The sequence below is a fragment of the Tinamus guttatus genome, unplaced genomic scaffold (genome assembly GCF_059628265.1).
Source record: "Tinamus guttatus ecotype Peru unplaced genomic scaffold, ASM5962826v1 Tinamus_guttatus_pri_ptg000232l, whole genome shotgun sequence".
Taxonomy (NCBI): Eukaryota; Metazoa; Chordata; class Aves; order Tinamiformes; family Tinamidae; genus Tinamus; species Tinamus guttatus.
The window spans coordinates 1,003,031-1,016,256 of record NW_028288766.1 but is presented as its reverse complement, the minus strand read 5'-3'; the positions used below and the strand labels follow the sequence as shown (position 1 = coordinate 1,016,256).

At 44.5% G+C, this 13,226-nt stretch overlaps 1 protein-coding gene across 1 annotated transcript in view; it reads left to right on the top strand.

Annotated features, from left to right (window-relative positions):
* LYRM4 (LYR motif containing 4) overlaps window positions 1–12,849 on the top strand; it is an 88,704-nt gene extending 75,855 nt beyond the window's left edge. The window contains exon 3 of the mRNA XM_088525661.1: window positions 12,479–12,849. Within this exon, the coding sequence (XP_088381787.1) occupies window positions 12,479–12,541 (63 nt within the window). The 3' untranslated portion in view covers window positions 12,542–12,849. The remainder of the gene's footprint in view (window positions 1–12,478) is intronic.
* The last annotated feature ends 377 nt before the right edge of the window (window positions 12,850–13,226 follow it).

Here is a 13,226-nt window from a genome sequence, read left to right as displayed (position 1 = left end):
CAATGCCATCTACTGGCCCACTTTTTTTTTTTTTTTTTCCCAAATAGGGTTTTCTTTTGTACACAGTCATGCATAGGCTTATGCACTATTTTTAAATAATAATAATAAAGATAAACAAGCGAGCATAGAATGAGCAAGGCTTTTTTAGGGGAAACCTATTTCAAGACTAATTTATATTGTGCCAAAGCATTTGAAAGAAGTATATCTAATTTCTTACCTGTCAATCTTCTTTTGCTGAAAGCATTTCTGAATGATTAATACTGAAATATAATAGAGGACTTTCTATCTTTTGTTTATGTCCCCAAAAGTATTTTTACTTAATTTACTTAATTTACTTTTTATTTAATGTACTCCCTTCAATTGCGTCCCTCACCCTCCCCCCCAGCATGTTAAACACTGTTTTCAAGTTCATCAATCCCTTCCAAGGGCCCGTGCCATTGGCTTTCCAGCGGTTCTTATTGAGAGGGATGTGTTAGAAAACACCATTCTCAACATCACTTTGTTCAGCCCGTCACTGAGGTGTGGGCAGGTAGAAGTTTTGATCAGTTGCTTTTCTTGTCTCAGTCAGTTTGCCTAGCTTTATGTATAGGAGCAGCCCTCCCTCTTTCACAGGTGGCCGAAGGAAAGAAATGGGCAAATATAAAAATAATTGCTTAAAAAAGAACAGGAACTGTAGATACAGATAAACATTAGTTATTTGCATTTTCACGGTTTGCTGCTTTTCTTTTTTTTTTTTTTTCTAGGAGGTTCCTTAAAGTCATTAATTGTCTGTTTACTTCTTAAAATGGTCCTTCCATTTTGATTTCTGATCGCTGTGTTGCCTTTCGTCTTTTCATCTTCAGTTTTCCCTGGCCAAAATTTTTCACCTTTCATCGATCTAGTTAGGAGAAAGAGAAACATTTGCAGCGCTTTACAGCATTTTGGATTGTTTTTTAGTGGATTTAATTGTTGCCCACTGGAGTAGAGCTCCAGATCAAAACCAGAAGAGCTAAAACCCCCCTGTCTGTTTCCCACTCCGCATATGCGGAAGGTGAACACGGATGTCTCTGCCGTTGCTGGCGCTTACCCCTGGCTCCCGGTGGCGCCGGGCAGGGCGCGTCGGCGCGGCAGGCCTCAGTTCTGGCCTCACGAGCAGCCGCGCGGCGCGGAGCCGTGACGGGGCCGCCCGGGCGCCGCAGGCCCCAGGGCGGCCCGCGGGGACGGAGCCGGAGCCTCGCCAGGCCACGGTGACGCTGGAGCAGGCACGCCGTGCCGTGGGAAGAGGGAAGGCAGAGTGACCGTGCCTGGCAGCCGCGTGGGTGCTTCTCCTACAGCTGGTGCACGCAGGGAGGTTGCATGGAGCTGCTCTCCTGCTGGTGCTCCGGACTTGCCAGCCCTCCTGAACAACCTGCCCACCAGCCCCGGGGTGGCTCTGTGGGGTGCTGCCATCGCGTGCCCTTCGCTTGGGGGCCGTTCTGCGCGGAATGCTCCAGTGTATCCCGCGCACAGGGGCAGAGCGCCTTCCCCAGCTATATTTAGCAGAACCACCAGCCTCCCACTTCTGTTATCTGTGCTGAGGACGCCAGGACAGCCCTCGCCTTAGCGTGACAGCGGGAAGCAGGGAGCTGGCAGAACTGGAATAGCAAACAGCTTTGTTTTATACCTCATCTTCTGCTACAGTCTCTTCCTCTGCCTTTTTTTTTTTTCTTATGAGCTGTCCTTTGCTATTGCAAAGGAGGAAGAACTAATTAAGCCTGTTGCTGAAAATGTTTCGCCACCCACACTACTGAAAAGAACTCTTTGTGCAGAATTAGCTCTAACCAGCTGTGCTAAACCCAATAATTTATCTTTGCTGAAAAAAAAAAAGAATAAAAAAGTGCTATAGTTTATTCCAGTTAGACAAATGAATGTAAGCTGTGCCCTATATCCACACAAACACAGATGTCTTCTGCTTAAGAGCTGGAGGTCTTGCAAATAATAATTTTCTCCCTCATTAATTCTTCTTAATGTTTGTTAAAAAAAAAAAAAGAAAAAAAAACACTGGGCTGAGCAGCACAGAAAAAAAAATAACTAATTTGTGTATGGAGCAGCTAAAGGTTAAGTGCCAGCGCTTGCCTACTGAAAATGATGACAGGACACCAGCCGAAAGCTCAGAGGGTTCGAGCTCCAGGGCTTGTGTTCAGTTCTGTGCTTATCGGCCAGCTTCGCCTGTGTGAATTTCTGCCACTTGTAGCAACAGTGCTGGAAGACCATTAAGGGCTGGTGGGAGACTGAAGTCTCTCAGCCTGAAGCTGGAGTGTCTTAAGGAGAGGCAATGTGGTTCTCTTTGATTGCAGCTCTGGCCTCTGCTGAGACTGCTCACTAAAGTAGGTCATAGCACTTGTTTTGACTAGGGTATTTTTTTTGGAAACTGAGCTGAACCAGCTAATTCATCTGAGGGTGTCTGTACTATGTCCTTATACAGGGATAGCTTGCAGTCACAAACCTGCACAGCAATTCAGCAAATGCATCCTCAGCTCTAAAGTATCAAAGTACTTTGTCATCTGCTCCCTGCTCAGGATTTTGCGGGGTTTAGAGAGTCCAGGCACTAGATTTTTTTACAGCTAAACTTCCAAGTGCTGAAGGCTCTGCTTCCCAAGAGCTAAAGGGCCTGGCTACCCGTGTTCTCCCAGGGCAGAACAGGACGGTGACGATGCCCACGTTTTGCAGAGCCTGCACTGCAACATATGGGTGGGCCGGGGGTGGGGAGAGCTTGTAAGCCCAGATCGCGTTCAGGTGTAGGGTTTGAGATGCCGCAACAAGACCGACAGCTGAGCAAGGAGAAAAACAAATCCTTGGATACCTTCCATCATAGAAAGTCGGATAAACAAGGACGTTATCTTTGTGCTTCTGTCAGGAACAGATGACTGTAGTTTAGCAATTTGTTAGGATGTTGCCAAAAAAAGGAAGTCTTGCTAATACAAAAAAATAGAAACTCATATTTCTTGCCCAGTACACTTACACATCAGCCAAATGCTGGATTAGCCTCAGCAATAGAGGCTTACTTGACATGGAAACATTTACATAGGTGAGGTGCCTCTTTGTGGGTGAGGATACGGACAGACTCCAAAGGAACCAATACAAGAGCTATCTTTGGAAGCAGGAATATATTTTCTAAAGATCTTCTAAATCTAGCTTCTAGATCTAGCTTCTAAAGAACTTACTTCTTGATCAGAAAGACAGTCTCTTGATCCTGCTCTTTCAAATTTAGTTTTGTGATTTAAATGTGCACAGAGAAAAACTCAGTCTGTAATTGTGTCTGAGGTGTGTGTAAATTAAACAGCATCAGTGTAGGAAAGATCTGGAACTTCAAAACTGGCAGTTCCTTGTGTAAATGCAAGCCTCGTGCTTTGTATTATCCAAACAGCTTTGTTGCAGGAAAGGAGAAAAGGGAGCATCTCTTTGCCTCATCTTGGAAAAGCATATATGTTATAGGATTGACTTTTTTTTTTCTCCAACAAGCTGAAGAGCTTTGTTACTTTAAAATAGCATTAAGGCAATTGGCAGTTTTTGCAAAATGCAGCATACATAGTGCCATCCTGTAACCTGCCATAATAATCACAGTGAGGACAATCTGGAGCCTAGAAACAAGCATAATTAATTACAAGCAGGTGATTAAACTGTGGCTAATATGTGTTCCTGTAAAAATTCAGTGGGTCACTGTGTTTTCCACCTCCCGCAGTACAGCATCAGCAGCAGATAAAAACTTGTTTTGTGAAATATTCTGGTGTTTCAAAGGCAATTAAAAAGAAAAGAATATTTAAATTGGTAGTGCAAACAATATTACAATTCTCAGACACTTGGTATTTTTCCTCTTTATGTTTGTTTCTTTTGAATAAGATTCAGGATAAATATCTAAATCAATTTGGATTTTTTTTAGAAAGTACCGTATTGCCTTACCAGATGTACACAAGCACATTCTGCTGGAACGTAAAAATATTTGCCCTGTCTAGTGCATCTTTCTTCCCTAAGTGGTTATGTCATAGAAATGCAAACTTATGTGTTTTGCAGCAATTTTCCTACCAGTTAAGGTTAATTCTTTTGTTTAAACGGGTCTGTTTAAACAGGTGGTCTGAGCACTTAGAGTAATTTTACTTCTCATGTTCCTCTCGTACTCCTGCTCCCTCTCTACTTTCCGTAAAATACAGGGCAGGATCCTGCCAAGAGCTGCATTCCCTCAGTTCCCACTTGAGAGACCTTCAACAAAATAAAAATATATGTTGTGGGTTTTTTAATGGTTCACAGGCTCCAGGTGTAGTAATGTCTTTCTTAGCTATGGTTCCTGAAGTTGAGCCTTTCCCTGAGTTAGGCCTTGCAGGTGCTTTGGTGTATCACTTTTACTTTCTTAAAAATATGGAAAAGATGAAGCATAAAGCATCCAAGCTTTCCAAAGATGTCTGACATCGTCATTTAGGCAAGCAAATCTCTATCAAAAGCACTGGAAGTTCCCATGCTGTTCCTCACCTCAGGTTTCTCACCGTACACGTGTGCTTTGGGTTTCGGTGCTCTGGCTCAGGCTCTAAAGCCCTTGTCCTGCCTTTGGTGTTTGGTCCCAGTCAAGGAATCCGCTCTGCGTGTTCCTTCTCAGTCTTGGCAAATAAAGACTTCTTGCATTAATACGTTTTCTTTTTCTTGCCATGAGTTTCTGAAATCTTCTTAGATCTCAGTTGCATCCCATTCCCTTCTTTTTTTACTTTTCTAAAGTCATTTTCTAAAAATCAATAACTCATAAACATCCTATTCACATCCTTCTGTAACTGTCTTCAAGCTCTTCCCAGCAGCCATTTTCCCCAGTTCAGAGTAGATAGAAGGAAGGAAGTCTAGAGTTGATGCCTTCAGTACACGGCATTTCTAGTAGTCTGACTTTAAATACAAGTGCTGTCAAACAGAGTCTTTAAATTCTGAATGTTTCTGAGTATAAAGTGGCAGCTTATTTTAGATCTGTAGTAGATCACAGTATGTAAGCCTGTTAGCTCTATGAAATTACTTTATCACACTGCTCAATAAGCATAAGCATATTTATTATTTATCTACACAAAACCCTAAGGACTAAGTTTTCTTCAGTGTTTCATTCCAAACAGTCTGTCATAATTAGTGATCCAAAATGACGCTGAGGGCTGGAGTATTTCCCTTTCTAGTGGCAGTTTAACGTTTCTGTGTGCTGTGGAGGTACTCGGTCTGTGATGATCACTGGCCGCATTTGCAGAAAGTGCGTTTTATGGAGGCGGCTGTTGCTGTTCCCAGAAGCGGAGCCTTCCGTCGCGCTGCTCCTCCGGCTGCTGCGAAGCGGAGGATCCCGTGGGCCCAGCCGGGGTGAAGGGGGCGGCATGAGCAGAGCCCCCGCTGCGGCTCCTGGCCCCGGTGTTTGCCTGGCCCCGAACGTGCTCTCTGCCTTTCCTTGCCAAGCGCTGCTTCTCAGCTAAGAGCCTTTGCTGGTGGGCGCGCTGCGTGCGGAAGAGGTGCAGGTCGGAAGAGTGTGTTGGGTTTCTGCCCTCCGCCTGCATGGGACTGGCTCTTTGGAGGAGCTGCTTCTTGCCCGTTTGCCCTTCTGAAGAGCTTGCTCTGCTCTAGGTAAATGCCATATGGAAATGAAGAGGAAAAGGCAACATGCTGAAATACAGTAGGAGGCAGCAAGCAGGAGGAGAGCAGAGGAGTGAGCCTTGCGACTGCCCATAATCGGGGCATGAAAGATGCCACCCGCTCGGAGAAGCTGCAGATCTGCTCCTTGCCTGGGTGCATGTCCTGCCGAGCCCTCGTCTGGCTGTTTTAGCCCTACATCAGGCCCTGCTTGCTTTTCTGACCCACTGTCTGTTATCTTTATATAAAAACCCTTCTTTGCCCTGGTATAGGGATGTCTCTTTTCCCTTTTCCACAGGGTTCCCCCATGCTGTCTGCTGTCTTGTCCTGAATACTTTTGACATGGCTTTTGCCTGTTGCATGCCTTTTCTCTCCTTCAGGTCAAGGGGTTTATAGGGAATGAGGGAAGAGAAGCCCTGCGACTTCCCTGAAACTCGCTCGTCTTTCCAGTGTTTTTCTTTCTCTGGTTAGGAGCCTCATTTGTTATGTCAAGTTATATTAAGTGTGAGCTATTTGGAGCAAAGACCGTGTCTGTTATGTTCATGCTATCTGTAAGGATCCTAAAAAAAACAAACAAAAAAAAAAAAGCAATGTGCTTCTCTTACTGTAATCAACATTTAAAAAGAAGCAGCCCTTGCTGTCACAGCCTGCTGTGTACAAGTATATGTAAATGCATATGCTTAGGGTATTTTATGTGTTAATTGTAGCTGGATTAGGTTTGGTTCTCTGCTCTTTCACTGAAGTGTTGTCTTGGGTTGATGCATAGAATGAAAGTAATAAGAGCATTAAACATTTTTTGTGAGATCCTGCTTCTGGTGGCTTCAGCAAAGTTGGGCCCAGATACAGTGTATGCAATTTTAACAAAACTACATAATTTATAATTATTTAGCCCTTTCATATCAGTTTTAGACTATGAGCCCGTTTGCTTTCCTTCACACCTTCATACACAAGCAGTGAAGGCCGGACAAACAGCAGCTGTAATTCTGCCTGCTTTTGCAAAAGGTTCGTGTAGCAATGGCTGGAGAAGATGCTTTGGCTCAAAGGGACAGAGAGAACAACATTTGCACAACCCAAGCAGAAGCAGACTAGGCAGGAATTCTCATTTCTCTGCTTTGTGCTTTTCTTCACTTCTTTCCCTATTCCCACGTAAGCAAACGTAGTCACTAAACTAAGAGAAATGTCTCTAAAATTCCAATCTTTTTCAATGCTCAGTTGAGTTCTGGAGATCTGGGAAAACACAGGTATACAGTGAGCCAAATGCAGTTTTCCAGTGTCCACAGGAAAAGAAAAAGACAGGAAAAACACTGCTGCTGCTCACTTAGCACAAACAGAAATTTGGCCGAGGGCTGTACATAGGCTACAGGTGAATTTTTTTGTTTGTTATTGTGCCTAATTAGGATTTAACACGTTTATTTATGATTGCATTGCAACATTATTTTGAAAATTGCTACTCATATTCATCTAATATTACCTTAAACAGATATTATTTAATATAAAATATTTAAAACTGAATGTGTTGTATATAATGTATCTCACTGGGAAACGAGATAACTCTTCCTACTGATACCCACTTTTTGCATATAGTTGCCGCAGAACGTGGACATCATCCAGCCAGAGATGTGTTAGTAAACAGCATATAAATAACATTGTTGCTGGCTCTTAAAAGTAAACAGGATTCTGGCACATTACATTTCTGTTCTTGTCAGCCTTCACTTAATATTCATTTTATAATTGAAGTACAAGAAAATAGGAATTGATCTCCTGTGGGCAATTTTTATATGGTGCTAGAAGCTACGCTGAGATAAACCCGCCGCTGGTCAGGTGCCACAAGACAAACCAAACTGATATCCAAAGTGTGTGTGTGTGTGTGTGTGTGTGTGTGTGTTTTTGCATATGTATTTGTATATGTGTATGTGAAAAGCTTATTAGTAAACAAGCCTTTTTCTACATAATAAGGAACCATGAAAATGCATGTATTTATGTGTGATCCTTGGCTGTAATAAGGTAACCATTTCTTCCCTCATCTGCTGCAAATTTGCTTTCAGGGAAGACAGCTATGTTTATAAATAGATTGTTTGTATATAAAAATGTGCTTAATATGTAAAGCCATCTGCAGCTCATCAACTTCATCTGCATTTCTTTTTAAGAAAGAGTATTACCCCTCCTGTGATGACTCTCTCAGGAAAACAATTTTTAAATAATCAGGAAAGCTAAAGGAATTGCTTTCTTCTGATGTGCTCATATTCCAATGCTCTGGTGACACTGTGCCTCTTTTGCATATTTAGGTCTTGTCTTTTATGAATAAGATGATTCTAGATAGACTAGAGTAAGAGTGTTACCCCATCTCCTGTTTGGCTGCTTCTGCTTTCATTTGCCATGTAAAAATACTAAAAAGAAGAATCCCTGGAGTGGGTTTGCCTTTGTGGACAGAAGATGGCTCCCTAGAGGTTATTTCAGTAATTATTTTTAAATGAGGGGAGAGTTATTAAATAGACAAACACTGTTTTTTTATTATTATTATTCATCTCACAAATGATAAGCCATAGAAGTAATAGAGAAGGGAAGGTGCATTTGAAACATGTGGGGGTTTCTCTGGGCACTGACTCATCTATTGATTAAAAGTTGATTTCAATATGCACGTGATAGAAAATAAAAATCCAAGGAGAGGAGGGACGCTTAATTATGCTGCAAGCAGAAATAATAAACACCCCAAAATTAGCATTAGGGAAAATGCTTTCTGTTTTGTTCCGCTGAGTTTTTCCTTTATGCAAACCTTATGTTGGCTTTGCTTAGAAAGTAATGGTAAACAAGGTCTCCAGAGGTCATAAAGGGTTGGGACCCAAACTGGTTGGTGCCTTCTCTTCTCTTGTGTCCCTCCTGCTGGGAATGTTGCAGACGAGATTTCTCGTGCATCGTCTACTGAAGTTGTGGACCTCTTCCTTCGGATGCACCGATATAGGGTACCAACTGGGGTGTATGTGGTCGTGTGATCGCTGCCTTTTGGGCATTACCTGTCCTAAGATCCATTGCCTTAGGTACTGCCTGAGTATTTCTAGACCATTTTTACTGATATTCGTCATTGAGTCCTCACTCATGGTAGGAGCTAATAGGGCACTAGTGGTAAATGGAGAAATTCAGGTTTGGCAGGGGGAAAACGAGCAGTTCTGGGACATCAAGAAGAAGATATCTTCTTTCAGCAACTCGGCAGGATCTCCCCTCAATTCCCCTCAACTAGCATTCTCTCCAGCGCACACAAAAATAGACGCCTGGCTACCTTTGCACTGCAAAGCCAATGCAACTAAGACAGGAAAATGTGATAATTAATTGAACAGGTATTTTGAGCGTATATACAGAGGTGTCAAGTGAAGATGTCATCATCCTTTTCACAGCAGACCCGTGCACTCTGAACTGACTGTGGCAAAATTAGAGAAAAAAAATAGCTCAAAGAACAGTCACCTAATTCAGCCCTACATAACTAGGACAGTCCCCTTAACTCTGAGCTGAGGAGCAGAATCTCCACATGAGTAAGAAATGCAGCACCTGCCCCGCACTGTGGAGAGCCGAGCAGGATCTTCCCGCAGCGCTTTGCAGACCGCGGCCGGCGGTGGCAGGTAGGGAGGCACCTCCTGGGCTCGCGCTGCCTCCTGAAGCTCCTGGGCTCGTGCTGCCTCCTGAAGCTCCTGAGTTCGTGCTGCCTCCTGAAGCTCCTGGGCTCGTGCTGCCTCCTGAAGCTCCTGGGGGTTCGTGCTGCCTCCTGAAGCCTCCTGTGGGTTCGTGCTGCCTCCTGAAGCTCCTGGGTTCACGCTGCCTCCTGAAGCTCCTGGGCTCACGCTGCCTCCTGAAGCTCCTGGGCTCGTGCTGCCTCCTGAAGCTCCTGCGGGTTCGCGCTGCCTCCTGAAGCTCCTGTGGGTTCGTGCTGCCTCCTGAAGCTCCTGGGTTCGCGCTGCCTCCTGAAGCTCCTGGGTTCGTGCTGCCTCCTGAAGCTCCTGGGTTCGTGCTGCCTCCTGAAGCTCCTGGGTTCGTGCTGCCTCCTGAAGCTCCTGAGTTCGTGCTGCCTCCTGAAGCTCCTGGGTTCGCGCTGCCTCCTGAAGCTCCTGGGTTCGTGCTGCCTCCTGAAGCTCCTGGGCTCGTGCTGCCTCCTGAAGCTCCTGGGTTCGTGCTGCCTCCTGAAGCTCCTGGGGGCTCGTGCTGCCTCCTGAAGCTCCTGGGTTCGTGCTGCCTCCTGAAGCTCCTGGGTTCGTGCTGCCTCCTGAAGCTCCTGCGGGTTCGTGCTGCCTCCTGAAGCTCCTGGGTTCGTGCTGCCTCCTGAAGCTCCTGCGGGTTCGTGCTGCCTCCTGAAGCTCCTGGGTTCGTGCTGCCTCCTGAAGCTCCTGCGGGTTCGTGCTGCCTCCTGAAGCTCCTGGGTTCGTGCTGCCTCCTGAAGCTCCTGGGCTCGTGCTGCCTCCTGAAGCTCCTGGGCTCGCGCTGCCTCCTGAAGCTCCTGGGCTCGCGCTGCCTCCTGACGCTCCTGCGGTGACCGCGTCCCGCTGGGGCTGGGCTGCGTGGCGGGGCAGGAGCGCTGCCCACAACCCGCTCCCAGCACGTCCCTGAGCCGGAGCTGGGGCCCTTGAGAGCCAGAGGTCAGAGGTGGCAGCTTGACTTTGGAAGTTGGTTGGGCTTCCAGGGTGGGAGAGCACTCTGCTAATATCTTAAGGGCATTTTTTTCATATTTGTCACATTTAATTCTATTTGAAAACTCCCTCACATACACTCATGGGAAGTGAAGTTTCTAAGATTCTCTTGCCTTGGAAAAAAGATCCTTCCTACTTAGTTTTTTTCCTTATAGCTGTGAACGATTCCATGAAGTGGCTGCTGGCTCTGCCATTGCTCCCAGCCATGAATAAGGGAAAACCCTGGTTTCAAGTGACGACTCAGGCATCGGAGAACAGTTGTGTTACAGGATGAACCAGCACTTACTGTGCAGTATTTTTTTTCCATTTGTCACATCCACTGATAAATCCCATCATGAAACAAAAAGCCTTATCCTGAATTCAGATGGAAAGCAATACAGGTTTTCATGAGGTGACCAGGTAGAATTGGATTAAATCTTTGAATAAGCGTAAGTGGTCAGGTTTTGAGGACTGGAGATGTCTTGTTTCTGAAGTAGATAATTCTACACATAGTGTTAAAACATCAATTCAGGAAGGCCTGAGAAGCAGCCACATACTTGCTTTGGTTGCGATCTCCAGATGCCAGGGTTGTTCTTCCTTGCGCATTCTTTCCTGCAGAATTAAATTGCACCATGTTACCCTATAGAAGTAAATTCAATTAAGGTGACAAAGTTGCTGAGCAAATGGTAGAGCTTTTTTTTTTTCGCCACAAGAGTTTCCTGTGATTAATGAAAATATTGTGACACCGACCTCTATGCTGGCTTCCTGCCATCTGCCAGAAGATGGCCTGCTGTGTGTAAACAGACTCGGTGAAGAAGGAACACAGTAGATAGATGATAGTCACTTAATTCCTTAATGCTTGGAGGGAATCCACAGTGGCACTTGCTGCTGAAGTGCTTCTTTGGACTTAACTTCCCCGGGGCCATTTGAAGAAGGCGAGTTTGATTCAGAGGGTTAATGAATGTCAGTGTGTAAATACTCTTGCAGGCTTTCTGCTGATGCAGTCAGTGTTTATAGATGTGAATTTTTCAACAGCTATAAACGGCACATGTATTTGTTTCGTCTGAAGTGCGTGGGAAACATTGAAAGGCTTGATCATAACGTTGGAAATTTGAGGCTAACAGCTGAAAAAAATCCTGGTGTTTCAAAGCTCAACTTAAAATGTCACGGAATAAGTTATGGAACTCAGATAACAGAGCACGTAAGCAGCAGCAGGCGCCTACCGACAGCCCCGGGGCTGCATTCAGGGCTGTGCACGCACTGATAAGTGTCCGTGCCTGTGGTTTCCAAAGAATGCAGCTCAACGCATGTGTCTGGGGTTCTGTAGTGCTCAAGTCAAGGGATACAGTAGATAATATCCCCTCTTGGCACAGGGACAGAAAACAACAGCTTGTCTTTCTCCTGCAAAGCCACCCGCCCCACGGAACATGTTTGACCGGCAAGTCACGTCCTCCCTCTTCTCTGTCTCTCCAGCTAGAGCAAAAAATAATCTGCAATTTCTGTTTCAGCATTTGTTTTCTTAAATCTCTGCGGGCCTCCTATTAAATTTGCCCCACTGTATAGGAAAGGACTAAAGATTCTTTAGTAAAGGCCACAGCCTACAAAAACTAAGTATTATGGCACAGTCTGTGGTATATAGCTTGCCACATAACCCGGAAGGAGCGAGTTCTGCTTGGTAAGTAACATTTGTTGATAGCCTACTATTTCTATCAGTAAAACACAGCACAGAGTTGCGTATGAGCCATTTCTTAAATTTTCTATGTATAACATGCTTCATAAGTAATTCCAACAGTTATCATCAGTCATTCATGTGCTGCAAACTGCTGTGTACTCTATATATTGGTTCTCCACCTAAAAAGTGTAATCTGAAGTATCTGCTGATTATATCCATCATTTCCTTCTTCTAAATGTGCAGGCTGTTAGTTTTTCCTCCACAGTAACTTCCAATGTTAACTTTCACTGTCTGCTTTCAAACAGTATCCCTCAGTATCATCATTTCAAGATTTTATGTATGCAGCTGTTCTATGTATTAATTTTCCTAAGATCAAGGGTGATAAAGATGAGCTGTATAACTTAGAAAGTATGTTTATAGAAAGAAAAATGCACTTTCAAGGAAGCTTAATATATGGGCTAGTGAGTTATTGGTTTGTCTTTTTAATCTCTCCTGGGAAGTTGAAATTATAACCTGTTTACTTTCCAGATTTGTCTTTCTAAACATTTTAATTTGATTTCAGGTTGCTATTGACCAGATGTATTCCGCTCAGAAACTGGTAATTGAGAGCCCGGGAAACACATAGCTACGGGAAGACCCTGATCCTGAAGCAACACTGGACCACCTTCAGCATCCTACAGTGCCACATACAGATGCATAAACTCACTGCACATGTCAGAGCTTTTCTGTTCGGCAGAAGAAACATCTGAGGGACTCAGTTTTTGGCAACCAAAGTACTCTATTTTCTAATAGTTCACGCGTTCTGGAATGCGTCGCGGTGATCGACAGTAGCATGCAGGGCAATCCTGCGCTGTTTCCTAGGCTGTTTGCTTGTACGTCCCCTGTGATAACCTGGCTCCTGCCCCAATTTGACAATAAAAGTTCATAAAGGAACTGCGTGTAGCCAGATGCCTTCTTCTGCAGCTCACCTGCCCGCTCACCAAGCTCACGAGCGGTGCTCAGCTTCAAGCCTTTCACCCAGTTACTAAAAAACTGACATTATGGATCTTGTTTGATACCCAGCCTGAGGGCATCTGAATTAAATGCGAAGGCATCTGAATTAAATGATGTCACACATAACACACATGTGCAGTTTTGTTTTAAATATTAAAACCACGTAAGATGACTGTCTCTCATTTCCAGAACATTGATATTTAAAATTTCAGGAGCTGCATGGTGTGGTTTCTTTTAAAGAACATTCCTTGGCATTTCAAGAGTCAACATAAAAATTTCACTACTTCTTGCTTTAGTTTCCAAGAGTTCTAGCTAGT